This window comes from Vigna angularis, chromosome 1 (assembly GCF_016808095.1).
Source record: "Vigna angularis cultivar LongXiaoDou No.4 chromosome 1, ASM1680809v1, whole genome shotgun sequence".
NCBI classification, from domain to species: domain Eukaryota; kingdom Viridiplantae; phylum Streptophyta; class Magnoliopsida; order Fabales; family Fabaceae; genus Vigna; species Vigna angularis.
In genome coordinates, this window is record NC_068970.1 from 25,593,122 (window position 1) to 25,619,373 (window position 26,252).

Sequence of the window (26,252 nt, forward strand, 5' to 3'; positions counted from 1 at the left end):
TAACTTTGGTATGCTGGTGATGGTTGGTTGTAATGGTAATGGTCACTGCAAGAAAAAATATCAACTTAGAGTTGGCTAAAAGCTTATGTTACCAATGAAAAGTCAACTCTACTACACATGACTAATGTAATTTTCTCATATTAATCAATATTTCAGAAAATTTTCTGAGTGTCTTATGGAAAAGCTAAAGGGTCCCTTCCTAGTCAACTTTTCCAATAGCATGGATTTCCCAAAGGCTGCTGGTAATAATTAATCTTTGATTTTCATTTCTTAAAATTCAATAAAAGGAAATACTACATACACGTGTGTGTGTTTTTTATTTATTTATTAACCTCTCTTTTATGTTTTGTTCAGATTTTAGGATAAGATAGAATAAAAAAAAGAAAAAAGAAAAGAGAAAATAATATCATATAAATTAGGAAAGAAAAAAATAATTAGATTTATTTATTTATTAATGTTATATTATATTATATTACATTAAAAAATGTAAATATTAATTATCTTTTCATTATATAATAATAATAAAGTAATAATAAGAATAATTAATATAAAAATTGAAAAGTTTTATTATTATAAAGTATTAATAAAACAGGTATTAAGTGATTATTATTTTAAAAGATAAGTGAAAGTAAATCATGATTGATGACTCATTCCTATGTAACATAAGTATTTGATATCATCTCATAGCAGACGCCATTTTCCTAATTGAAGCTAGAGCTGAAAGTCCAAGATAGAATCTTGTGCAGCTCAATCAGCTGTCCCGTGGCACCGGAGAACCCAACGCTGACCCATTCAGGCAGAACGGTCGTCAAATCAATCACGTGCCCAATACTAGGTCCGTCGTTACTTACGACCGCGCTTAAATTTTGTGCCACAGGATCATAGGCAACGGTAGCAGATACTGTTGCAACCCCAAGCTGTTTATTTTCCCAGGCCACTGTTGTTACAGAAGAAATGGAGTTAATATCAATGCCTATGTGGGGAAAAGGAGGGTCCCATTCATCTCGGTGCATGTCAAATTCAATGGCAACTATATGGTTTCGGCTGGTGTTTTTTAGAGCGGTGTGGGGACTGAAAAGTCCGAGGTATCCACCAACTGCATCACGGGGCATGTCGGAGCGGAACGGTGCAATGAAGAAAGAGATCCCCTCGCCAAAATCTAAAGTTGGAGCGTTCAGTATCTTAAAACTGAAGGTAGTGGTGAAGCTTGCCGTCTTACCTGTTTCTGCATCCCAAAGACGCACCGGTAGAGCATAGGTGGCTCTGCCAGCACTGTGGAGCACGATTGTGCCGTTATTCAGGACTTCTGTTAGTTCTATTACACCAGTTGATGCAAAGGCATCGCCTTGGAAGTTTAAAAGGGTGTTAGCGTATGGCCCTGAAAAATTGGGGAAATTGAAAGATGTGTCTGAACTGCGATGCAGCATTAGGAGCGGGATGAGGAGCAGGAAAACGGGCTTTGTGTTGTACAAAGCAGCCATGGCTTGGAGAATGGTAAATGTCAATCCACTAGATATACACAAAGAGGTTTTTCTGAGCTGAGAAAATGAAATTATGTGCAGGATAGGAAATGGCCAAACTATTTACATAGTTTTTACTAGACAGCGGATGAAGGGTGATTAGAACAAGGGTGAAGTCTTTTTCACATTCACAAGGGAGCAACTCATTTCAGTACAGTTAACGGTAGACATTTTTTTACTCATTTAGGTAAATATTTATTCATGATAAATTAATAAATATGTATGATTTTTTGCTTTTGTTGTGATCAAAGAATGACATATATTTAGGACAAGCGCCAGTAATCCAAAGTAATATTGACTAAAATCTTTCGAGAGAGATATATGAAGCAATCCTAGGATTTTTCACCTTTCATGTTTTGACCACACATTACTATGTTAGGTGCATTGTTGGAAAATCATTTTTTATTGAATTTACTGATTTAGAACGGATCAGCCAGCCTATATATAACTCGAATTTCTGGGTTTTGCCATGCACCACCAATCAATTAAGTTTCAAAGTAATCTCTGGGGTGTCAACCATGGCTAAAACACGAATTCCATTTCCCCTTCTCATGATTTCCTTCTGTTTTGTGTTTCTTGTAAATAACGTGAAGTCAGATTCACTTTCATTCAGCTTCTCGAAATTCGAGCCAGGAATACAGTTCGACATTGGTTTCCTCGGCGATGCCCGTGTAGTAGACGGTGCAATACAATTGACTAGAAGAGACGGTGGATCATACGGCAATCCGATCATTCGCGAACACAGTGCTGGTCGTGCTGTTTACATTCCACCCGTCCGTCTCTGGGACAAAACCACAGGGAAACTTGCAGACTTCGAAACTGTGTTCTCCTTCGTCGTTGATTCCGCTGGGTCACAAATCCACGCTGATGGCCTCTCTTTCTTCATCATACCATTCGATGCTGACCCGAGCGTTCCCAAAAATTCAACTGGGGGATACCTCGGACTCTTCACTCCCGAAACTGCTTTCAACGCCGACAAGAATCAGATAGTGGCGATTGAATTCGACAGCTTCGGAAATGAATGGGATCCCGAGCCTGTTGCCATTGCTCCGCACATTGGTGTGGACATCAACAGTCTTGAGTCTGTGAAGACGACAGATTGGCCTATTAATTCAGTTCCTGAAGGTTCGATTGGAAAAGGTAGCATTATCTACGATTCCGGGAAGAAAGAGTTGAGTGTGGGCGTTGTGTATGATACTCATCCCCCCACTGTTGTTGGGCTGTCGAAAACAATTGATCTGAGGGGTGTTCTGCCGGAATGGGTGAGAATTGGGTTCTCTGGTGCCACTGGTGACAGCGTTGAGACTCATGACATTCTCTCTTGGTTTTTCGCTTCACGTATCTAGCAGACCTACTTCCTCTAAAGAGAATAATGATCTGTAATAAGGAAGAGGGCCAAGTCTGCAATTCTGAGTTGTCAGTGTTTTATGGATTCTGCATGAGTGTTTGTGTTTTCCTCGTAAGCCCAAGCTTGGTGTTATTGAATTAATAGTCATGGTTTTTACTTTGTTAATTTTGCTTAACTTTTTTCCTTCCAACTAAAACATCTAACTACAATTATATTTTAACAACTTTTTTTAATAACTTTTAACAATAGATTATGTAATATTATTTTATTGGTTCACATATTTGAAATGAACTAATCACAAGTTAACAATTGTTATGAAAAAATTGTCAAAAAAAGTTATTAGAAAGACATTTTTTAACATGTAATACTTCGTTTTCTCTAACAAAATCATTAAAGGAATTCATACTTTCACATATTTCATATGTACATTGATATATTTCACTAAAAAATTTAAAGTATGTTAACAAATTTTTTTAACAATTTTTTGATAACAGATTATGTGTCAATATTTTATTCGTCTGTATATTTGAAACGGACCAATCACGAGCTACCACATAAACAGTTATAAAAAAGTTGTCAAAAAAAATTGTTAAAAAACATTTTCCAAAATTTAACTCCTTGATACTATCCTTGGTTACTTTTCATTTTTTTCTTTTTCGTTTCTTATAACCATTTTATCTTACTAGTAAGTGTTAAATTATTTGAAATGATATCAAACAACTTTTTTTCTTTGGATATTGGACTACTACCAAACACACTCTTAAAAATGACCCAATTATAATTAACTTACCAAAAGATAGATACTTACTATAATATTTAAGTTAGTCTCGCAAAAGGGGATCCGACGTTAAAATTGATGTATCCCAATAAGACGTCGAATTTGGATTGGACGTTGAATGTCAAAAATAACAAACGTCAAAAGCCATTTTTACAATAGTGCATGAAGGCTGGCGTTGAACACCAAAGACCAACCGCTGAGCGATGGATTTACTAATGTGTCAAAATTTCCTATTTATTCAAGCTTTCTTGAAGCATTTGGGGTCTTTGGTGGTTTAGAGGCGAGATTGACTGCTTAAAGCTCATGGAGGCTACGTGAGGCATGTGAGAATATCATATTCTCCCTCCTTGGGTCTCCTTCTTTTTCCATATTTCATTTTTGTAAGCTTTGAGGCTCTCCTTGGAAATGAAGAGTCAAACCCATCTTTTTTGGGATAAATGTAATTATTGAACTCTCTTGTACCTTATAAATGCTTTGATTATATATATGCATCTTCCTTTATAAATGCTAATTTCTTGTTTCTACTCTTAATGCTTGCGGGAATGAGGATGTTCTTAGCTCGATTTGCGGTTTCTTTAGGTTTTGGAAAAAATCTAGTGAACCCTAACCTAGAAACAAGATATCTAGTGAGGATTTGTGTCTAGGAATGAAACATGATCCATTAGTTGCCTAAAACCCTAGGTCCTAATATGGGTTCACTTGTTGAGTGATCAAGGGATTGACGCTTAGTTAGAAAACCTCTCTCACCTAAGGGATTAGGCTTTGAGTGCTTTAGAGGGTTGACATTAGTATTTGATGAACATGAGATGATTTCGTATGTGCAAGAGAGTGAAGCCGGTGAACATTACCCTTAACATAGTCATTCATACCATTTACCCTTTTTCCACTCATAAGTGTCTCCAATTACCAAAGTCCATCCTTCTTTGTAAATCTTTATTTACTTGCATAATGTTTAAATTCATGAACTATTCGTTAGACTAGATGAGTTATTAATCATACAATTGACTATGTTACATGAGTGTCTCTTAGAAAAATGATACATGGTCTTACCATGATTTTATTACTTGAACGATTCATTATGCTTGCCAATGAGCCTACCAAGTTGTTGGCGCTATTATCAGGGACTCGTGGTCAATACTAGACTATTGTGCAATTTCTAACCTATCTAGACTTTCTTCTTTTATACATTCTCTACTCTATTATTGTAAATAGATATTATTTGATTTGGGCTGACTTGTGGCTTTAGCCTAATTATCTTTAGGTATATGTAGGGTAGCGCTCGCACAAGGAGGACTACAGCCTCATAATCACCCTTTGTATATCTTGAGATTGAATTATAGTGACACAAGGAGACAACAAGCTTGAGCACAACAAGTTGCTCCAGATTCTCCAAGTGCTTTGTTGAAAGATTTAGCAGAGAGGGAGCAACAAATGAGGAAGCCTAGTCACCACTACTCTTTGGTGGGAAGTAACGATCCCACAGTTCGCAAGACAATGGTGATTAGAAGTACGTTGTGGGTGTCTGAAGATGTCAAAGCTAGTGGAAGGGCTGAATTGAAGGTTTTTTATTCTTGGAGAGCCAATTTCATGACTAGAAAGTTATTCAAGAATGTTGGTGAGAAGGAGCACACCAACTGCAACAACAAAGCTTCATCGCTTCATCCGTCAACTCATGGCGTTAAACAAACGCTTCCTAGGAGGAAACCTAGTTTTCTAAGTTTGCTTTGTTGCTTGATTCAGTTTTCATGTTGTTTTTGTGTTGTTTATGTATTGGTGGCATGTGCAATGTATGTTTGTGTTGTTGTGGTGTCATGTTGTTTTCATGTGCATTAGTGACTTATATAATTGGGTTTTGTTCTGCATACATTATGTTGTGATTGTATTTATTATGATTAATTCAGGCTAGTGTAGCTTGATTTGTGTGTCAGTGTCTTTATTAAGGTTTGAGTGTCAAAATGCAAGGTTTAAGAGGTTAAAACCATTGAAAATAACATCTGTTGCAGTCCTTCCCTCAGCCTTGCCCTACACCGCTCAACCTTGAGCCTTAAATTTTTTCTCTGGAACTGCAATGTTGAGCAGTGGAAGCTTAGTGTTGAGCCCCATATCAGTAGAGCACAAAAACCCATCATTTACTGATATATCGCTCAACGATATCTTTCTAGCAGTTATAGGGTGTTGTTGTATCTCGCCTTCATTGATGGGTACGTAGCTAGCACTCAGAGTCAACGTCCTTGGAAGCTAATGTTAATATGATATATGTTATTATTTTAATAATTATTATGACAATATTATAAAATAATAATAATAATAATATACAATTTGATTTAATATATTTTTTAACATATTAAATCTTATTAAAATGTTAAAACTAATTAAGTTTTTATTAATTTTAAATTAAAAACAAAATTTAATAAAATATGTTAAAAGTTAACAAAAATTGTTGAAAGCTTGAAAATTTTTCAAAATCATTCAAATTTTCAACGGTTTTTAAAAATTGTTTAGATCTTCAACGATTTTCAAAAAAACTGTTGAAGTCATCAACAATTTTTTGATTTTTAATATATATTTTTGAAAAAGTTATCAAAAAAATAAAATCAAAATTCAATTTCTCAAAAACCAAGTTTTAATATATTTTTTTATAAAAATTATTGAAATAAGAAGTTAGAATTTGATTTCTAGAAAATCGAATTGTCTATGTAAATATTAGTTACAATATGCTGTAAATAAATAAAAAAACTATATTATATGAGAAAAAAGAACCAGATTCACCCAACCGCAGACCAAACCACCTATGAGACTAGTCATATTTTTATACTAAGATAAGAGACAAAAACAAGTTTTTTGAAGGAAAAAGAATTATATAGATTTTTGTACAATAATTTTACATAATACACGTATTTTTGTTTTATTGTAAAAAACAAATGTGTTAATATAAGATTACCCTTTTGTAAATCCAGTTATACGGTGCTTGGTTTTAACTTTTACTCCCACTCTGCTAGTAATATATGGAAACTTGATTGCCTTCAAAGTTAGAATAGCATTGTATTTATCACCTTGACTGCTCCAAACACCGTCTAATGTGTCCTATTCAAGTCATTTGGCTTCTTGATACGATAACACTCTTGCTGGCCGCGGGCCTGCCTCCATCATTTTCATCAACTTTTTGGCCTTTCTTCGTTTTCATTCCTAAACCCTCTACCATCTCTATATAAACCCAAACATTCTTATCAATCTATCATCACATTAATTTACTTCTTCAGACTTCGCAACCATGGCCATCAACAACTCAAGAACTCAAACTCAAAACCTCGTGTCTCTTTTTACTATCATCATTTCCTTCCTCGGACTGACCCAAAACGTCAAGTCAGCTTCTTTTTCATTCCCCAGTTTTGGGTCCTACACAAACACCATTGCCCTCGAAGGTGATGCCTCTTTTTCAGAAGGGACCATAAAGCTTACACCTGTCACACAGAACAGCGCCGGCAGAGCGTCCTATGCTGCACCCGTGCACCTTTGGGATGCCAAAACTGGCAAGCTCGCACGCTTCAACACAAACTTCTCCTTTGTTGTGGCGCCAAACGGTCCTGGGCTCTTTGCAGACGGCATTGCCTTCTTCCTCGCTCCGTTCAACTCCATCATTCCACAAAATTCCAGTGGTGGATTCCTTGGACTTTTCAGTCCTGACACTGCCCTAAACGTGTACCAGAACCAAATAGTGGCTGTGGAATTTGACTCCTTCAGTGGGAACCCCTGGGATCCTCCCTCTGCACATGTAGGTATTGATGTTAACTCCATTTCTTCGGTGACAACGGAGGCATGGGAAACTGACATTGCTGGGAAAGTGCTTGTTGCATTCGCCAGTGTGAGCTATGATCCTGTGGAGAAAAGTTTAGACGTGCTTTTAACATACCCTGGAAGCAACGTGGCTGACACTAGTCTCTCGTTTGTGATTGATTTGAGGACTGTTCTGCCAGAATGGGTTAGGGTTGGATTCTCGGGAGCCACAGGACAATTGGTTGAAATACATAACATTCTTTCTTGGACCTTCACTTCCGGCTACTACTAGAATTGGTCCCTTATGATCAGTGGTGGGAAAGACAACAAGTGTCGTTTGATTTAGTGTTTTCATTTTTATTTCGAATAAGCCAGTTTGTTGCTGATTATTATTAAGTTGCTAATAAGTGACCTTTCTCCACTTTATTCTTAACAATATTGATATTGAATTGCAATTTAATTTCATGAATAGTTATTGGAAGTCTCACATATATCAAAATATAATATACAAGTGAGGTGTAAACCTTACTTTACAAGTCGGTTAGGGTTGAATTAGACTTTAAACTCACTTTCTAGTACTTGTGGCCAATATTGAGTTTAAGGAATGCAAAATTGGTATACAATTTAATGACTATTACACATAAATCGGTACACATGGTTAATAATTACATTTAATTTATAAACGATTAAATATTTACTACACATCTATTTAAGAGATATTTTGGAAGTATGTACAAATGATAGTGAGGTTTCAGTTATACAATGTCAATAACAAACAAGAACTATGAATGTATAGTGTAGTATTAACAACAAACAACAATAACTAATAATAAACAAGTTCATGCAGATAAGTTCAACAAATAATTTCTTAAAAAACGTTTGAAAAAAGTTTGAGAAGAGAAGAAGATCTCGTTTACTAGTGTATCAATCACATTTTATTTAAATTAATTTCATCAATTAATTTTTTATTTTATTTTGAATAACAATTCACATTTTATTTTAACTTGATTTAAAGTAATTAAATTTTATTTTAAATTAATTTTAATCAAAAGAACAAAATTATAATCTTACCATTTTATTTATTAAAATATTATTTATCTATCACACTTATTAAATCTATCCTCAAATCCAAAAATGGAATAAAATACTTTTATATAATAAATAAATTCCAATGTAAGAATCACTAATAATTCTGAAATGTATATTTAAAAAATAATATAGTGTTATTGTGTTTAATAGAAAATAACACAATAGAAAATTAAAAAAAAACTATAATTCATTTGTAAGCACTAATATCTTTTTAATTTATTTTGTTGTGTTCATTAGAGAAAAAGACTATCAACAAAAGACGTGAAAACCATAATTATATATAGTTGTATAATTTTATTAAAATAGAATCATGGATTGATTTCAAAGGTTGGTGGGATTGCCACAAGGACATAAAAAAAACTACCTAGATTTTGCCACATATTAGTAGTTTACCACTTGTCTATCAATTAACTCCCGATGCTTACTTTAATTTACTAATGATTTTTAAATTACACTATAATTTAGTATCAAGGCTTTGTGTGAAAAATATTTGATAAGATATATGTTGATGATTATCATTGTAGACATTATTGATCTATAGAAAGAGATAAAAATATTTTCAATAAGTAATATTGATTATGTTTTATTTAATTTATGAACTATTTTTTCTAACTTGTATTTTTTCTTTACCCATTTTTTAAGTAAAATTATTATTTGAGCACATTATTGAATTGGGATATTGGGTGAATTATCTATTTATACCTGTTAATAAAAAAAATAGTGTTTTTCGCATAATACTGTTTTACATATTTCATTATTAATTATATTTTTATTAATATAAATTATTTTACGTTTTATAATTATTTTTTTAATTTAATCAATTGTTATAATAAAATTATAAAAAATATTTATTTATTTTTATTGTTCTTACTTGTGGAATATATTTCGTAAAGAACTCTTTCAGCTTCTTATGTAAAGATAATTACCACGATTAATTTGTCTAATAACATTAGTAAAAAAGTGTCAACTACAATGATCTCGGCTATAACTAGGCCTACATGGTGTTAACTACGATGAGGCAGACACGATATCATCCCTTGCCTTATAAGATGTGACTTTTAAGAATACGTACCGGTTATTATGCTTGTTAAGGCCAAGTGATCTCAACACATATAAGGCCAAGAAGATCTCAGAACACTTAACTATTATGGTACCATTATTATGTGGAGACCAAGATGATCTCATATGTAAATAGTACACTAGCCCCCAAGGTCAATATGGTATGAATGAGAACCTTGACAAGTTGAGATATTTGCAAAAGAAAATTTCATGTTCTTTGGGTAGGTATTTCATCGTATAGGTATAGTAGTCTCTTAGTCTCGAGGTACAAAAAGACAAAGAAGCTTGAGAGGTCATGCATGTCAGCTCTAAGGTTTTTTCGAGAGGAGTGTTGTGGTGGAGATCCTTGATCGTTAGATGTGAGAAGATATAGCAATTGAAGACGAAGGGGTTGAAGTCGAAACTACATCACTCATGTCTATAAAAGCTAAATTATTTTTGCATTTAAGGTTCGTTTTTTCCTTCTTTGACAAGGTGTACTCTCTTTCAAGAGGTCTTGTGTCGCTCTATTTCGAAGGTATGTCTTCCTTTGGTGTCCCCATCTCCCTAGCCAGGGACAACCCCACTATCAAGGCCTCATACTCAGCTTAGTTGTTAGAAGTCTTAAAGTCGAAGTGTAGTGATTTCTCCATCAATACGTCGTTAGGCCCTTCAAGCATTATCTCACCACATGCACCTTTAAGACTAGACAAACCATCAACATGTAATGTCCTTCATGCTTCTTCTAACAACTCCTCCATTTGAAACTCGTTAGTGAAATCCATTAAGCATTATATCTTTATAGATCTTTTCTATTCATACTGGGTATGGAACTTATATAGCTCTACAACCCAAGATCCTATTCTACTAGCCAAGTTTGGTTTCTATAGTATTTTCTGGATATGTTCATAGCTTTAAACATAAGGCCTTGACCTTTTATAAATTCTTTTGTCGCTGAGAATTTATGAAAAAATGATTTCCCCACTTCTATAGTATAATGTGAAAGCAAAGATCAATCGTAGGAGAGACAATAAACTTGAATGTATATAAGTGTGTTAATGTGATGCAAACGAAGGAAATCTACTCTACTAAAACTAAACTAACTAGAACATCCTAACAATATAATGAAAATAATGCATTACTTTTATCCTAAAATCTATATGTATAATGAGCATATAACAAAGGAAAATGCATAAATTAGCATTCTAAAGCAATCTACAATACATGGAAATGAATTACTAAGGCATGAAACAAACTAACTAATGATATGCAACTACTGAAAACTACGAATTAACTAAAGAAATCATGAAACTAAAATGGACCTCGAAATGTTATTATGTGAATGTGCAAGGCAACATAGGTTTTCATCACACAATGCATGAAATTTTAAGCTTAGCGTCTGATTTCAATTTGTATTGAACAATAAAAGTGTTACAAAATCATTTGGTTAAGTGTGGAGTGAGAATCTATTGAAACAAAATATAGGTTAACTCATTAAAGAAACTAATGAATCTAACTATCAAATTAGGAACTTTGATTTTAAGATTTGAGAACGAAATTAAAACTTCCTAACATACTTATATAACTAAAATGAAGTAATACAAATCAAGAAACATAAAAAACAATGGACAAATAATGAAATGTGAATATAAAATGCGTATTAGTGAAGTGATGAGATGAAGAACTGAAATGAATATATCAAAATATGAACTCAACTTCTAAACTACGAGTTAAACATTCAAACATGTTCCAAAAGATAAACTAAACACATCTAAATCTAGAAACATCAAAATAATCAGTTGAAATTCAAAATTGTATCAAGAATCAAAATCTGAAATAAACAAATAAAAGAATAAAAAAAATACTTTGGTTTTAAATTTGTCACTTCTGCATTGAGTTTTGAGTAACTCTAATCTAGTCTTCATCCCCTTACACTTGCATTTGAGCTTCAAAATAAAAAGTCAAACTTTGGTTAACTTTTCAAAATCTAGAATGGTTCTTTGTAGTCAAATTCTAAGTTTGCTAGAATTGGTGCTTCCTTCACATTGAATCAACTTTTTAAAAGTCCATTTTAGTGTCTTAAAGGTTTTTAACTCTTAAATCACCCATCGGAACCTTAAATACAAAAATCAACCATGAGGTCAAACTTTAAAATTTAAGTATTCTTTAAAATGGTTCACAATTCTTCTCAATTGAAAAATTATATTTTCTTATATTTTAATCAACTCCTAACCATTGAATTGAGTTCATCTCACTACATACAAGCCATCAACACAAGTTAGAGTCTTATTCATCTAAAAGAATCAAAATTAGACTTAACTATGTAAACTAACTATGTACACTAACTACACTTTAGCTAACTAGTCATGTGCAATCAAAATTTTCAATTCCAATGCAGTTTTAAGGCTTTTCCATCTTCACATAAGTGTATTTTCATGTATTCTTTGAAGTTCAAAAAAGTTAGATTTCATATTGGAGCAAAATTTCAAAAAGTTGACTTTTTGATCAACTTTTCAACCCTTAGACCAAATCTTTCCAAACTTGCATGATTGTCCTTTTGTGTATTTTTGCTAGAGATTCATCTTCATCAACATTGATGCCACATGCATGCACTGGTTTCGTTTGATATTTCTGCACAAAACATTAAAATCATGTTAGGCAATTCATTCTACATAACTACATTACTTTAGTTCACTTAACTAAACTAGAATTAAGCTAAAAACTTATAAAATAGAACTGCACATTATCTTAATACTCTAAACTAATTTTAAATGGATAAATAATGTTAACTAAACTATCCTAAAGAACAATTATGTATAACTAACTTTAAAAAAAAAAGTATAATTTTTTATCTTCTTCATGTACCAATTTTACTTTATATTTATTTAGTCAATGTTTAGTTTTTCGAAAACTCATTCTAATATGTATTTTAATTTTAAAAAAGGAAAATGAAAATAAATATTTTAATATACTTTATACAATAAATATTAAAAAATTGTGTTATTAGACAAAAGTAATTATTTTAATAAAACTGAAATATAAAAAAATTAACACGCTAGTGTTTATGAAATTGTGCTTACTTAAAAATTTTAATATTACTAATGATTTATACAGAATGAAATGAAATAATTGAAGAAAAATGCCATAATGAAGAGAAAGTAAAAAGAAATAATTTAATCGATCCATATCCAAACAAATAAAATTGAAGTTAAAAAATGCCATAAACATAAAAAATAGTCTAAAAACAATTTTTGTTATTAAAAATTTGTTTAGTCTTTTAAAAACTTTATAATATGAAAAAATTACAAAGAATTAAAGAATTGAGATTCTATAGTTTTGTGCTTAATTAAAATTTTAATTTTAATGTGAAATTAGATAAATTAAATAAAACAAAATTGAAAAAAAAAACAAGCTATAAAAAATTGTAATAGTAAGAGATGTGCGCAAGTAAACAAGTATTTGTTTTCGTTGATGTTAAAAGAAAAATTACAAAAGTCTTATATATTTGAATGATCATTAAAACTTTTTTCACAGGAATAAAATAGATTGATGTTGACCACTAATTAATATATATCTGTTGACAACAACAAAAAAGCTGATAAATTCCTTATCATTAATTATTTTTTTTTACTAATTGCATTGTTTTGAGTTAGGTTAGTTTTACAAATTTAGTTTTATTTGATGTTTTTAGCATGCTTTTGTGTGTTAGTTTTAGTCTTAAAAGTAGTTTCGGTTAGTATAATTTTAGTCTTGATATTAGTTTCTTAGTTTAAGTTCACTGTTAGAGTCACGATTAGGTTAGATTTTAGCTTATTAGCTTTGTAATCTAGTTTAAATATTAGTTAGTTTAATTAATAGTGAATATTAGTATGAAATAGTATAGAATAGATAGCTTAAGGTAGTACTAATTAAATATAGTTACAATTTAGAACAATTTTAGTTTTAGGTTTTGGATTTTAGACTAATTAAGTTATGGAAAATAGTTCCAAGGTGAAACTTTTTGTTTGTAGTTTCAAGTATTATAAGTATGAATGTAGGAAGCTCAGTCTTGGAGTTCATCCTAACAATCTAATGGTCATCCATTTTCACATACAGAGGGGTGAGACATGTGGTGAGAGTAGCAGGAGGTCCTAGTCTATGGGCTTTACCTTGGCCTAAGGTGTTGGTTAACAGACTAACCTTGTGTGATAGCTTGGGGTAGGTCGGCTGTTTCACCATTACAAGTGCACGAACCGTCATAGCTCGACATTGATACTATATCCAGTCTAGGTCTTTGCATGTTTAATATGTGTGGATTGTTTTATGAAAAAAATGATTCATGTGTGAAACATTAATGTATATTATGATTTGTTTTGTATTATTATCTTACACTTGCTTTTGTGTTGTCTTCACTTTTGCAATGATCACATAAATGGTGTGAGCTTAGGAAATGTCTTTTCAGTTGCTCCAACGAGAAGTGAAGGTGAAGCAGAAGCGTAGTTAGATGGATCTGTAGAAGTAGATCTCTTCTTTATGGTAGGTTGGTTTTATATAGTTGTTATATTATCATCTATGTAACGTTTGATTTTGGTAGGTTTTAAAAATGGGATGTTACACATTATAAATATTTAAGAAATCCTTAACCATAAAAATACAATAAACATACATAATATACATAAATAATGTAGTCACAATCATTAATATAGTTTCTCAAAATAAGAACATCCTTAAGTCATAAAGGTTAGGTTTCAAAATACAATTGCATATATTACATTCATACACATTAACCATCTCAACAACAAAACCTCAGCTACAACCACCATTTCTAAGGCCTTACTTCACCATTATATGTATGCTCACTTGCTCACACCATTATAGTAATAATTACAAAAGAGATACATAAGAAAATACACTAACAAGAGAAAAGGGTAAACTAATATAATTTCAAACATACTTGTAGTAAGACATTTATCATAGCAACAATCCTTATTACTAGCAACCAACAAAATCAATTTATCTCTGAAAGAACCAAGCACTCGATATGATATAAGATTTTATACTTAATATCTAGATTTATGCATTGACTTGGATACTATAAACCTTGCAACCGCCATTAAATAGAGAAACAAAGTACTAAGACTGGTCATACCAAACACTCACATGACCAAGGTAAGTTAACTTATGACCTTGCTAGGGATCTCACTCCTGCCATAAGAACCTTCTTCAATTATCATCACCTAAACTTTAATACTTTATGTAAGTTTCTAAACCTAGTAGAATAAAGGATGGTTTCTTGACGAACACATATCCATAGCCATTAAAATATAATACTTTATATGAAAGGAGTGTCCAATGATACCTAAACATCATCAACCCATTAGAGCTCACTAAGAAGTAAGCACCCAATAGTATATGGACAACACGCAATGCCAAGACATATGATGCTCTATGACTTGGAGTGCGCCTAATAGGACAAGAATGGTGCCCAACACCCAAAGTTGTGGAGCTCTATGCCAAGGCAATGCCCAACGACGATGTAGTGGCATCAATAGTATGGCAAATACCAGTTTCACCATATTTGAATGTTTTTAATGATCAAATGACTTATTTTGAGTGGTGCATACTTTCTAAATTTCCATCAACCACCATTTATCAATATTAAAATGCATCAAATATCATCATTCAAACAATTGAATAACTCACAGAGCACAATTATAACAAATGCATATATTTCCAACATCGCACATCACTAATGTAATAACATTATTATGTACTACACATTCAATTTCAACCCACACAATTCTCAATACTCATAGTTCAGTCATTTTTATCAAATCAAAACAGATTTAAATCAACACTTTTGCTTCTCATAATCAATTTATACCCATTACAAATTTCACATTAACTACTTTAAACATCAAATTGATCCAAACCAACATGATCTAATTAGAATAGAATTACCAGAGTGCAAATGTGCCATAGTACAAGAAATTAAAATTAACTTCTCTTACCTTGGTTAAACAACCTTTATTCTCTAATGCTTCTTATAAACTCTATCTAACACACACACACAAAATCTAACCAACTTGAAAACAAAGATCCCAAAAACATAAAGATATCATAGTGTTGGGTCTATCGAGGAGGAAGTTCCTTGTGGGTTATACAAATACCAATAACATCTGAGCCAACTATATAAGGAATCGACACCACTCTTTACCCAAAACCTTAAGACAATGGGTTAATGAGTCTTTCACCTTTATATACTGCTCTACTTTCTCATTTCTATCCAATATGGGACTTGGACTCACACTTGGATTCCCAACATATAGAGTAACAAAAAATTTCACATTATTATTTTTTTAAAAAAGAAACACCCTTTACTTTTCTAAATTCTCACACAAGATATAAGACATTATGCTAAATCGGTAGAAAAATTATGTGCAACAGAAAAAAGTTTTCTTACGGTAACTTAAGTAGAATATTCCAAATTCTTGAACTATTAGCACACAAGTTTACACAATAATTTGAATATAAGAAGAGTTTTACTTTTTAAATTATCTCGTTTAATTATAGTTTCAATTGTCCTCTCTCTAATTTCAATATCGTATTTCGAGTTTTTCAAAATGTAGTTTATAATAAATTATTTTGAAACTTTATTTTATTCTTATGTTTATGTATATAAAAATGTGATTAAAAAATATTTATTAAAGATTTTTTTCGGTAAAATGGATTTATTAAAGAAACTTAGTCTCTACTCGGTATTTTTTTTCATTTGTTCAAATAAAACGTCTAATTCGTTTTGATTGTGCAAAAGGCTTATAAATAATGCATCTACTTTTATATTCAATACCTCGTAACTTCAAAAGTAAATAATAAAAATCTGATCACTAATCTCTACTAAAAAGATTTTTGTTGAATGAGATCAATCATAATTGAAATTAATCATAAAAAGAACTAATATAAAGTTGTTTCATCTTCATAAGTAATTAAGAGTTTTGAATGTTCATTTCAGCTGAATGGCCTTATAGTCTCAAATAAGTGGCCTGTATAAATAACATTAATGTAAGTAACTAGCCATATGGTTGCAGAGAAGAATTAGACTATATTTAAACAAACATTTTTAACAAAAAAAAAACGTTTGTTTTCATAAGCTAAGAAATATTTATAATAAAAGCATTTATAATGAAAAATTATATAAATCAACTTATAAAATAAGAAAATTTTAACTCAAAAATATTGTTTGATTTTTTATCCTTTTTTTTTCTTTCAAAAAATACTCATGAAAAACTGCTCAAACATATTCAATCACTTAAACAATGAGAGATTCAATTCTCAGTTTACAAATGGTACTCAACTTTTGCAAACCGCTTCTACGAGAAAACTATTTCATTATATTTATTATTTTAATATATTCAGAGAAAAATTGCCGGCACTAATTTGTTTGGTTATCGCCATCCTTAAACTTTTACAATTTGTTTCTTCTTGTTGTCCCAGTGAATTTTTTTTTTAACTTGACAAAATATATAAATTTGTCTTGTTACTCATGTCTCGTTCAATTAATAATACACACACACGGTTGACCTAATCCAAGACATCGATCAAACTTTTCTGACTAACGGCCTGCATTTTGATTTTATGTTTGAAAAGTTTTGACGGAAGCACACATCACAACCTAGTTATATATATATATATATATATATATATATATATATATATATATATATATATATATATATATATATATATATATATATATATATATATATATGTAATCGATAAAGTGTTTTCGAAATGTAAACAGAAAATGTGAAAAATATATTTTTTATCTACAATTTTTTTAACTAAAATATGAATAGTTGACCAAGTGTAGCACTTATATTCCACAAAAGAAATTCACATATAAAAACATAAAAAAATGAGATTTTAGAAATTAAAATCTTGATAACTCAGTAAAACATTATATACTACAAGATTTTTTTTAATAGTGATAGAATTTTACTACCAAAACTAGATTTATATATAAAATTAAATTTATCCATAGGTTTTATCAACAAATTTTAAAATTAAAATTACTAACAAAAATATTTATTAATAATGGATATGTCAGTAATATTTATTAATATATTATAATTGTATTAGTGATAAATATTTTCATTGATAATTTATCCATCGATAAATTTTATCTATAAATTATAATTTGTATTATCGATAAATTTGTTTGTCAGTAAATTTTGTTGATAAAAGAAATTATATACTTTTTGTTTTGAGTTTTGATTAATTTGGGTAAAATTTATTAATAAAATTTGTTGATAAATCCTTTAGTATAAAAAACAAAAACTTTTCTTCAAAGTCTAATGATATTTTTTGTATAAATTAAGGGAATGAGAAGAAAAATGACAGAAGAAGAGAAGACAAAGCTAGAGTTGATGATCAAGAGACGATAGTAACGTGAGAAGAAGAGAAGACAAAGCTAGAGTTGATGATCAAGAGACGATAGTAACGTGACGACAATGATGATGACCATTAATGATAATGTGACACCAACAACAATGGAAGAGGAGAAGCGTAGAAGAAAGAAAAAAAAAGACCTAATTGTGATATTATTTACTAACAAATTTTGCTAATGATCAAAATTTGTGGATAATTATTAGTAAGTATTAACTAATGAATTTAAGCCATTGATAAATACTAACAAATTTAGATCATCAATAAAATATTAAAGAAAATTTAACAATAAATAATCAATATAATTTTCAATAGTTTTTTCGAGTCTGAATATTGATATTTGTCTCAAACATGAGATGACCTTGTACAATTGTATAAATATTTTAAATGATTATAATTGTTAGTCTAATGACCATAAACATTTTTACATTTTCCTTTTTTTTTTCTAAAAGAAAGTTGTTTATGATCGTCTATTTTATTTATTTTTTAATAACATATAACAAAATTTATTAGCTTTTTGATACATCAAAACTATAAGTCCGATTAGACATTTTATCTTTACCTTCCTCTTGTTGTAATAATTAGATACATAAGGATGCCAATTTTTATTTATGCAATATTCACATAATTCCCTAATTACGTAAAACACATCTCACTCTTCATACATTTCACATAATTCTTTATTATTCATTAGAGTTTCTAAATATGCTACTTGATCTTTCTTCACTTTTGGTATATCTCTTTCTCGACTTTAATTTATTTGTTTCTTTTGATATTATGCCAGGCCATATCTCTTAATGGTTGATTTATAATTATTTTTCTCATCGATAATTCTAACTTATTGTTATTATATGGACTAACTAATACTTAAGTCAAATACGTTGATTTTAGTTTCCTAAATTGGTTTATTTAATCATCAAGGCTTTATCTATTATATACCTTTTTAAATTCATTAACATGGTGACCAAGTAAACACAATTTCATCAATAATGAACTTGAGAAATATTTTATCCTTAATTTCTCATATTCACTGTTATATCCCCAGACTCAATTTGATTTCGAGCTATATGTTCAACCACCAATTCTCCAACTTCCCAAAAATAAGTTGATTAAAAATCTTGTTAATTTATTAAATATTTCATCATTTAGTTCATTTGAAAATTATTTTGATTTGTTATTTCCTTATCTATATCCGACAAATCTTACATAATTTTTAAATGTAACATTTGGTTTGCATTTTGTCTCTTCTTATTATAAGTGTATTGAATTATCTTATTAATAGATCCAAGCATGAATAAAATCATATTGATTATTATTAGAATCAACTAATTATCTAATTAATCTAAACATGTTAGTATTCAAGTTTAATGGAATTGGACTGTGACGAGGGTGACCCAAATCATAAGCTTATGGAGAATTATAAATGCATGTCAAAGATAATGTTTGTTGCAACTTTTACGACATATTTATTATAACATTAGTTGCTTAATCAATTTAACCTGAATTGACTTAAATATCATAGTATCTTTAACAGGTACACTTGATGGTTGGAGAATAAACTTTTCAAACAGGAAGAGGACAACTAGAGTTAACAATAAAGAATTTATTAAGTGGACTTTCGACCCTACATTTGAAAAATTTTGGAGCCCATTATGAGGTCGAGCGAAAACTTTTGAAGCCTACATGGTGACCACAAGGAACCTAGTAAGCAATCAAGCACTAGAGGAAACCATCAACCACTTGTGGACCCAATGGAAACGATGAGGAGAATGTAGAGGCAAATGAATGAGATATAAAGGAAGTAAGAGGAAGAAATAAAAACATTGCAAGTAGAGAACGAGATCATTCAGCAGGAGAAGAGTGATAAAGGCCCTGTGTCATTCACCCCAACTCTTCAAGGACCAACTAAGCAACCCTAGGATGCATTAGATCGAACAGTCCATGCAAGTAGTTTTGTTGCGAGCAAAGATAACCATCACTTTGTCACAATTATTAACATCGCTGGTCTACTACCATTTGTCGCAAGATCATGAAGACCCCTTTGCCTGATAACTTGAGGATGCTAATGTTCAATTAGTATGATGGATCTATAACCAAAAAGAGCAAATTTGAATTTTCATGAACCATATGGTGTATGTTTTCTCGACGTCTCTAAAAGGGAACGCCTTGGCCTAGCTGTGTTGTCGGGCAATTTCATATACTGTTTTGCGATCACCCAAGCGAGAATCGGAGCCCAGTTCGTAACAAGCCGACAACATCACCTAGCATCGATCGCTTTGGTTAATGTTAGGCATGATAAAGAAGAGTCATTGTGGGTTTTCATAGAGAGGTTTGAAAAGATGAATTTGCAAATCTGAAACCTCATCCTAAATGTTGCCATGCACCATATGATCACACATTGAGACTGGGATCGTTCGCTGACAACTTTTGTGTGAAACTTGTTTAAAGTATGCACAAGCTGAGGCAAAGAGTGCCCACTACATGCAGGTGGAAGATATGAGGTACTTCCACAAGCAGATACATGTGGAGTCGTTCGGAGAAGAAAAAAAGGCAATGGATAAGAAATCGTTCGCGGGTAAAAAAAGACCAAAGGATCCCCATTTTAACAACTACAACTTGTTGAGTGTGTCTCGAGCCAACATTTTGAAAGAGGCCCTCAATGTCGACTTATTTTCCACCCCAAGGAAGAAGTCCACCCTGTGCAATGTTGACAAGAACAAACATTGTCTCTATCACAAAATCCATAACCACACTACTAAATAGTGTTTTGGTCATGAGAGACAAAATTGAAGAGCTAATCAAAGTTGACCACTTGCGACAATTCGTGAAGAAGGACCGCTCGGACAAGAGTCCACCTCATCGACAAAGCCTGACGTGTAGTCCCAAAACAAACCATGGGACTGGTGGAGGAGTGAGTTATCCAAGCACAGAAGCCAGAACACGATAAAAAGCAAAGACCGCCTATTCAGAGAGCATATAAACACTATCTCGAATGAATTTGTCAAAGGTTAACACCGATCAGTGGATACTTGTCAAATGTCCTCCTATGCCATAGTCAGCTCAATTCAGATAACAAGGACAAGAAATACATAATTAATGTATAATCTACCACATTATCTCAAACTTTTATTTATTAGATCGACCTAATTAAAGCTCAAATATGATTAATCACTATGAAGGTGTTAACCAGGATGATTTTGGAATTAATATGTTCAATTGACACTTCCACCATTCAATCTCATTGGAAAGGATTTCACTAAACTAAATAACTGACCATCTACCTAATAATTGACTATATATATAATATAATATACTAAACAATCATACAATCACTCTAATAAAAACATTGATGTGTATTATATATTATTTATGAAAATTCGTTTGGCGTAGTTTACAATAAGACACATTTGAACTTTCCATGTCCGTTCCAACATGTCACCTTCAATTTTAACTAAGCAATTTTCACCGAATGTATAACCTCCATCTCTATATATTATTTCATTGATCATTTGATAAAGTTACCCTCAATCATTTAGTTTACTCTTTATATGTTTGGCTTAGCGAACCAATATATTTAATAATAAATTGATAAAAAAAAACCTTTTGATTTTTGTTTACTCGTTAATTGTCACTTTAATTCTGTAATATTATTGCTGCTATTAGCAATAATATTAATGTTTTCTTATATAATTTAAAATTTAAAAATAAATAATTTTAAATATATAAAATATACATTTTAATTAAAATATATTGTAATAAGAAACCTAAGCATACAAATTATATTATGTTTAGAAATTTATATTATAACAAAAGATTATTTTTAATCATAGCTATTTTTAAATATTTTAAAATTCAATTATAGAAAGTGTAGGGAAAATATATTATAAAAATTCATGGAGGGAAGCTACTTAAAAAGAAAAAACTCTTGTTATTAAAAATAATTCCTAAAATGCTTTGATTTAGTATTATGATTTTGATTTTATACATAAAACGATGGTAGGTTATCCCTAGACACGGGAAAAGACAAAGGAGTGAAATTTCGCATCGCTGAACATGTTGTCTAGGGCCAGGACAATAGAGAAGTTTAGAACGATTCTCCAGAAAAGGTGTAAGAGTATGTATGTTCATGTATTAGTAATTAATTCGTGAAAGCAACATATTTTTAATTCACCAAATACCTACTTAGGAACAGTTCAAAACATGTTTTGTTATCATCATTATTCCATTAATTTAATCGACAAACTTTGAAAGTGGATGCATATAGTTGCTATATTCTTTGTTCACATCAACACCATCAAAATCTTCTATCCCTCTCTACCATGGCTTTCTTCTCCTCTTCTTCATGCTCTAATCAAACCCAGAAACAAACATCTTTCTTCATATGTATCATCTTCTTCTTCACTTTGTTCCATAACACTGTAGAGTCAGTTTCCTTCAACTTTTCCAGCTTCCAGCAGTCAAACTTGAACAACCAAATAAATTTCACGGGTGATGCTTTTCCCTCAAACGGTGTTCTTCAGCTCACGAAGAACCAACTCGATGGCCCCATCACAAGTAGCGTTGGTCGAGCCTCGTATGAACAACCAGTGAGGATATGGGATAAAAAAACAAACAATCTCACCGATTTCAAAACCCATTTCTCTTTTATCATGAAAGCTGTGAACGAGTCATTTATTGGTGATGGCTTAGCCTTCTTCCTTGCACCCTTTGATTCTTCCATTCCCAACAATTCTGCTGGTGGGTTCCTTGGCCTGTTCAGCCCGGATTCCGCATTCGACACGAAGAAAAATCAGATGGTGGCAGTTGAGTTCGACAGTTTCAAGAATGAATGGGATCCGAGCTCAGACCACGTAGGGATCAATGTTAATTCCATTCAATCAGTTGCAAACGTCACTTGGAAGAGCAACATTAAGAACGGGTCTGTTGCTAATGCTTGGGTATGGTACAACTCCACATCCAAAACTCTATCTGTCTTCCTTACCTATGCTAAAAATCCAACCTTCAATGGCAGTTCCAGTCTTTCTTACGTTATTGATTTGAGGGACGTGTTGCCAGAGTTTGTTAGAATAGGCTTTTCTGCAGCAACGGGAATATCGGTTGAGATACACAACATTTTGCTTTGGTCATTCAGTTCAACCTTGGATGAGGTTGGTGGGAAAAAGGTAAAGGTTGGCTTAGTGGTTGGTGTAAGTGTTGGTTTGGGTTGTTTAGCTTGTGCTGCAGGTATAATATGGTTTACCTTTTGGAGAAGGAGAAATAGACTAAGGGGTGGAAACGAGGAGGAAATTGGTGTTGATGCCATAGATGATGAGTTTGAGAGAGGAACTGGTCCAAAGAGGTTCACCTACCGGGAACTAAGCAACGCAACGAACAACTTCGCTGAAGAAGGGAAGCTAGGACAAGGAGGGTTTGGAGGAGTTTACAAAGGTTTGATTGAGAATTCCAACCTTGAAGTGGCAGTGAAGAGGGTTTCGAAAGGGTCAAAGCAAGGGAAAAAGGAGTACATATCAGAAGTGACAGTCATCAGCCGTCTGAGACACAGAAACCTGGTTCAACTCATAGGGTGGTGCCATGAACAAGGTGAGCTCCTTCTTGTATATGAATTCATGCCAAACGGAAGCCTTGATTCTCATCTATTTGGAAATAGAGTGATGCTTTCGTGGGTGGTGAGATACAAGGTGGCCATAGGTTTGGCATCTGCACTTCTTTATCTTCATGAAGAGTGGGAACAGTGTGTGGTCCATAGAGATATCAAGTCAAGCAACGTAATGTTGGATGGTAATTTCAATGCAAAGCTTGGTGACTTTGGTCTTGCAAGGCTGGTAGACCACGAACTGGGTTCACAAACGACTGTTTTGGCTGGAACCATGGGGTACCTAGCCCCAGAGTGTGTGACAACAGGGAAATCAAGCAAGGAATCTGATGTGTACAGCTTTGGTGTTGTGGCACTTGAGATCACATGTGGTAGAAAACCAGTGGAGGTGAAAGAAGAGGCTGGTAAAGTTAGGCTTGTGGAGTGGGTGTGGAACCTCTATGGAAAAGGGAAAGTTCTAGAAGCAGCTGATGAGAAACTGAATCGGGAATTTGAAGAACAGCAAATGGAATGTTTGATGATTGTGGGGTTGTGGTGCTGTCACCCTGATCATACAATGAGGCCCTCCATTAGGCAAGTCATAAGTGTGCTTAACTTTGAAGCCCCTTTGCCAAGTCTTCCATCCAAGTTGCCAGTGCCAATGTACTTTGCACCTCCCATGGAGATTACTCAATTCTCCTACTCTTCATCTGCCGTCACAACCACAACCAAAGATTCCTCCCCGTACTCCTCAATTTCTACTGCCTCCCGAAACTCTCCCTTGTAGCAATAAAACTATTTGACTTTTTGGTTGTATTTCAATTGGGCAATGGCATAACCTGTTTCATTTAGTTGTCTTATGAAAATTTCAAACCCATCTAATTTGAAAAATGTGGTTCACTTTTTCGTTTATTGTCATCGGGTCATATGCAACTTTGGAACACTCTTCTTCTTAAAGTAATGATTGGAAGTAATGATAGGTAAAATGAATATAAAAATTGTGTGTTAAAGAATTATTATTGTTCTTCTTCTTATGCCTCACAATGGACTCGGTCTGTTTTATGGGACTTAGCACCAATCTTTTGGGCCTTACATGAAGCACTTAATCTGTATGGAAGTTCCTATTCTCACTCTTCTTCTTGATAAGTTCACTCCACTTTTCGAAAAGTAACTTTTCGATGAAGATGTGTTTTCTTCGTTTTAATGTTTATTGTAACACTCAACGCCATAGAAATTTGTTTCCCTGTGTAACTTTTGTAATAATGTTAACTTTTATCGTACTTTTTTTTAATATAAAATATGAGATCTTAATCATAAGATTTTAATCACGCTTTTTCATTCATAAGACTTAAACATGATATTTTAGTTAAATGGACTAAATATAATTTTACTTATAACAGCTTGTCGATTTATCATAATTAATTTGATTGCTATTAAAAGATTATTTTTGTAAAATAAACAGCTTTTATTATTGTTAATCACATGAAAATGTATATCTCTGCAATATTTTGTCTTGCCACTTAACAAAAAGTTATTTTTGTTAATGTATAAAAACAAGATTTTGATATTTTCATTTGCATACCCGACAATATTCCATTTGGACTTTGTTGCAAATTCCTATCTTTTTTCCAATGTTTCTCATTTGGATTGCAGATTAGTGCCACATGTCACGTAGAGCTCATCTTGCAATATTTTATTTCCCATAGAAGCATAACGAATTTGTCAGTTTCCCAAACAATTCTCACATTTTGGTTTGAGCCATTTGTGCTGTTCAACTGCCACCATCTTTCCATATCAATTTACTATTTGTTTTCTTGCTTGAAAATAGTTTACTTTCTCACTCCATATAATTTCTTGATATAGTACTTTGATGCAAAACACCAAATGCAGACTCTGTATTCGGTATGGAAAAAAGAAGATGCAAAGTAACAACAAAGAATGCTCCAAAGCCTTTTTCACAACTTGTCCATTCTTATAAAGTCTATTGTTTTCTTACACTAGATATATCAATTTCGGTAGTTTAGTCTTTAAAAATGTTAATTTTTGTATTTGTAAAAAAAAAATCAAGGATAAAATAATAGATGTAAAATCTGCTTAAAAATTAGTTGATATCAAAATAATAGTAACCAAAGTCTCTGTAGTTCCCACTTTTGCCCAATGGACTCTTGTAATTTGTTTTGGTTACTGGCTGCAGTTTGAAAAATTCTGCTCCCAATTAGATAGCCTCTTGCAGTGGTTGAGTCTTCCAAAGAAGAAACATTCTAAGAATGGATTTTGGAACCAATAGAAATGTTTCCTTTCACTTACAACTTTGAAGATAATTAAAGATGCTAATGTAGGATTTTGGAAATGTACAAATTCCAGGTGTACATTACCCTTACCTCTAATATAGACCCAATTTTCTTCAGCAAAAAACAACTTGCATTCTATGAGACTAACATGCTTCACCATAATTTACTCTCATGGAGACAATATTTTAGTTGTCATAAAAGACTAGTCTTTCTTCATTTACAACTTGGCCACAAATCTCATCATTATAGGTTACAAACCTTTTCCATTCTTTAACAACCTTCTATATAAATGTTAACATCTTAGACAGTTTTTTTAAATAAGTAATAGTATAAATTATATTTAATATTATTTTTCTGTTTTTATTTTTATTTTTTGTATTGTATAACTAACTATATATAATTTCAGAATTTAAAAAAT

General features: G+C 31.9%; 4 protein-coding genes across 4 annotated transcripts; 3 read left to right on the forward strand and 1 right to left on the reverse strand.

Annotated features, from left to right (window-relative positions):
- Nucleotides 1-701: 701 nt before the first annotated feature.
- On the reverse strand, nt 702-1,481 carry LOC108327973 (lectin 7). Its single transcript, XM_017561731.1, has one exon. The coding sequence runs from the start codon at nt 1,479-1,481 to the stop codon at nt 702-704; it is 780 nt and encodes a 259-aa protein (XP_017417220.1).
- Nucleotides 1,482-2,038: 557 nt separating this feature from the next.
- LOC108327982 (lectin 5-like) lies at nt 2,039-2,866 on the forward strand. The gene has a single exon (XM_052867776.1). The coding sequence runs from the start codon at nt 2,039-2,041 to the stop codon at nt 2,864-2,866; it is 828 nt and encodes a 275-aa protein (XP_052723736.1).
- A 4,051-nt stretch (nt 2,867-6,917) lies between these two features.
- On the forward strand, nt 6,918-9,425 carry LOC108327990 (lectin 7). Its single transcript, XM_017561755.2, has 2 exons — nt 6,918-7,695; nt 9,373-9,425. The coding sequence occupies exons 1-2, from the start codon at nt 6,918-6,920 to the stop codon at nt 9,423-9,425; spliced, it is 831 nt and encodes a 276-aa protein (XP_017417244.2).
- Nucleotides 9,426-22,167: 12,742 nt separating this feature from the next.
- On the forward strand, nt 22,168-24,394 carry LOC108327997 (L-type lectin-domain containing receptor kinase IX.1). Its single transcript, XM_017561767.2, has one exon. The coding sequence runs from the start codon at nt 22,291-22,293 to the stop codon at nt 24,328-24,330; it is 2,040 nt and encodes a 679-aa protein (XP_017417256.1). The 5' UTR covers nt 22,168-22,290; the 3' UTR covers nt 24,331-24,394.
- Nucleotides 24,395-26,252: the final 1,858 nt, after the last annotated feature.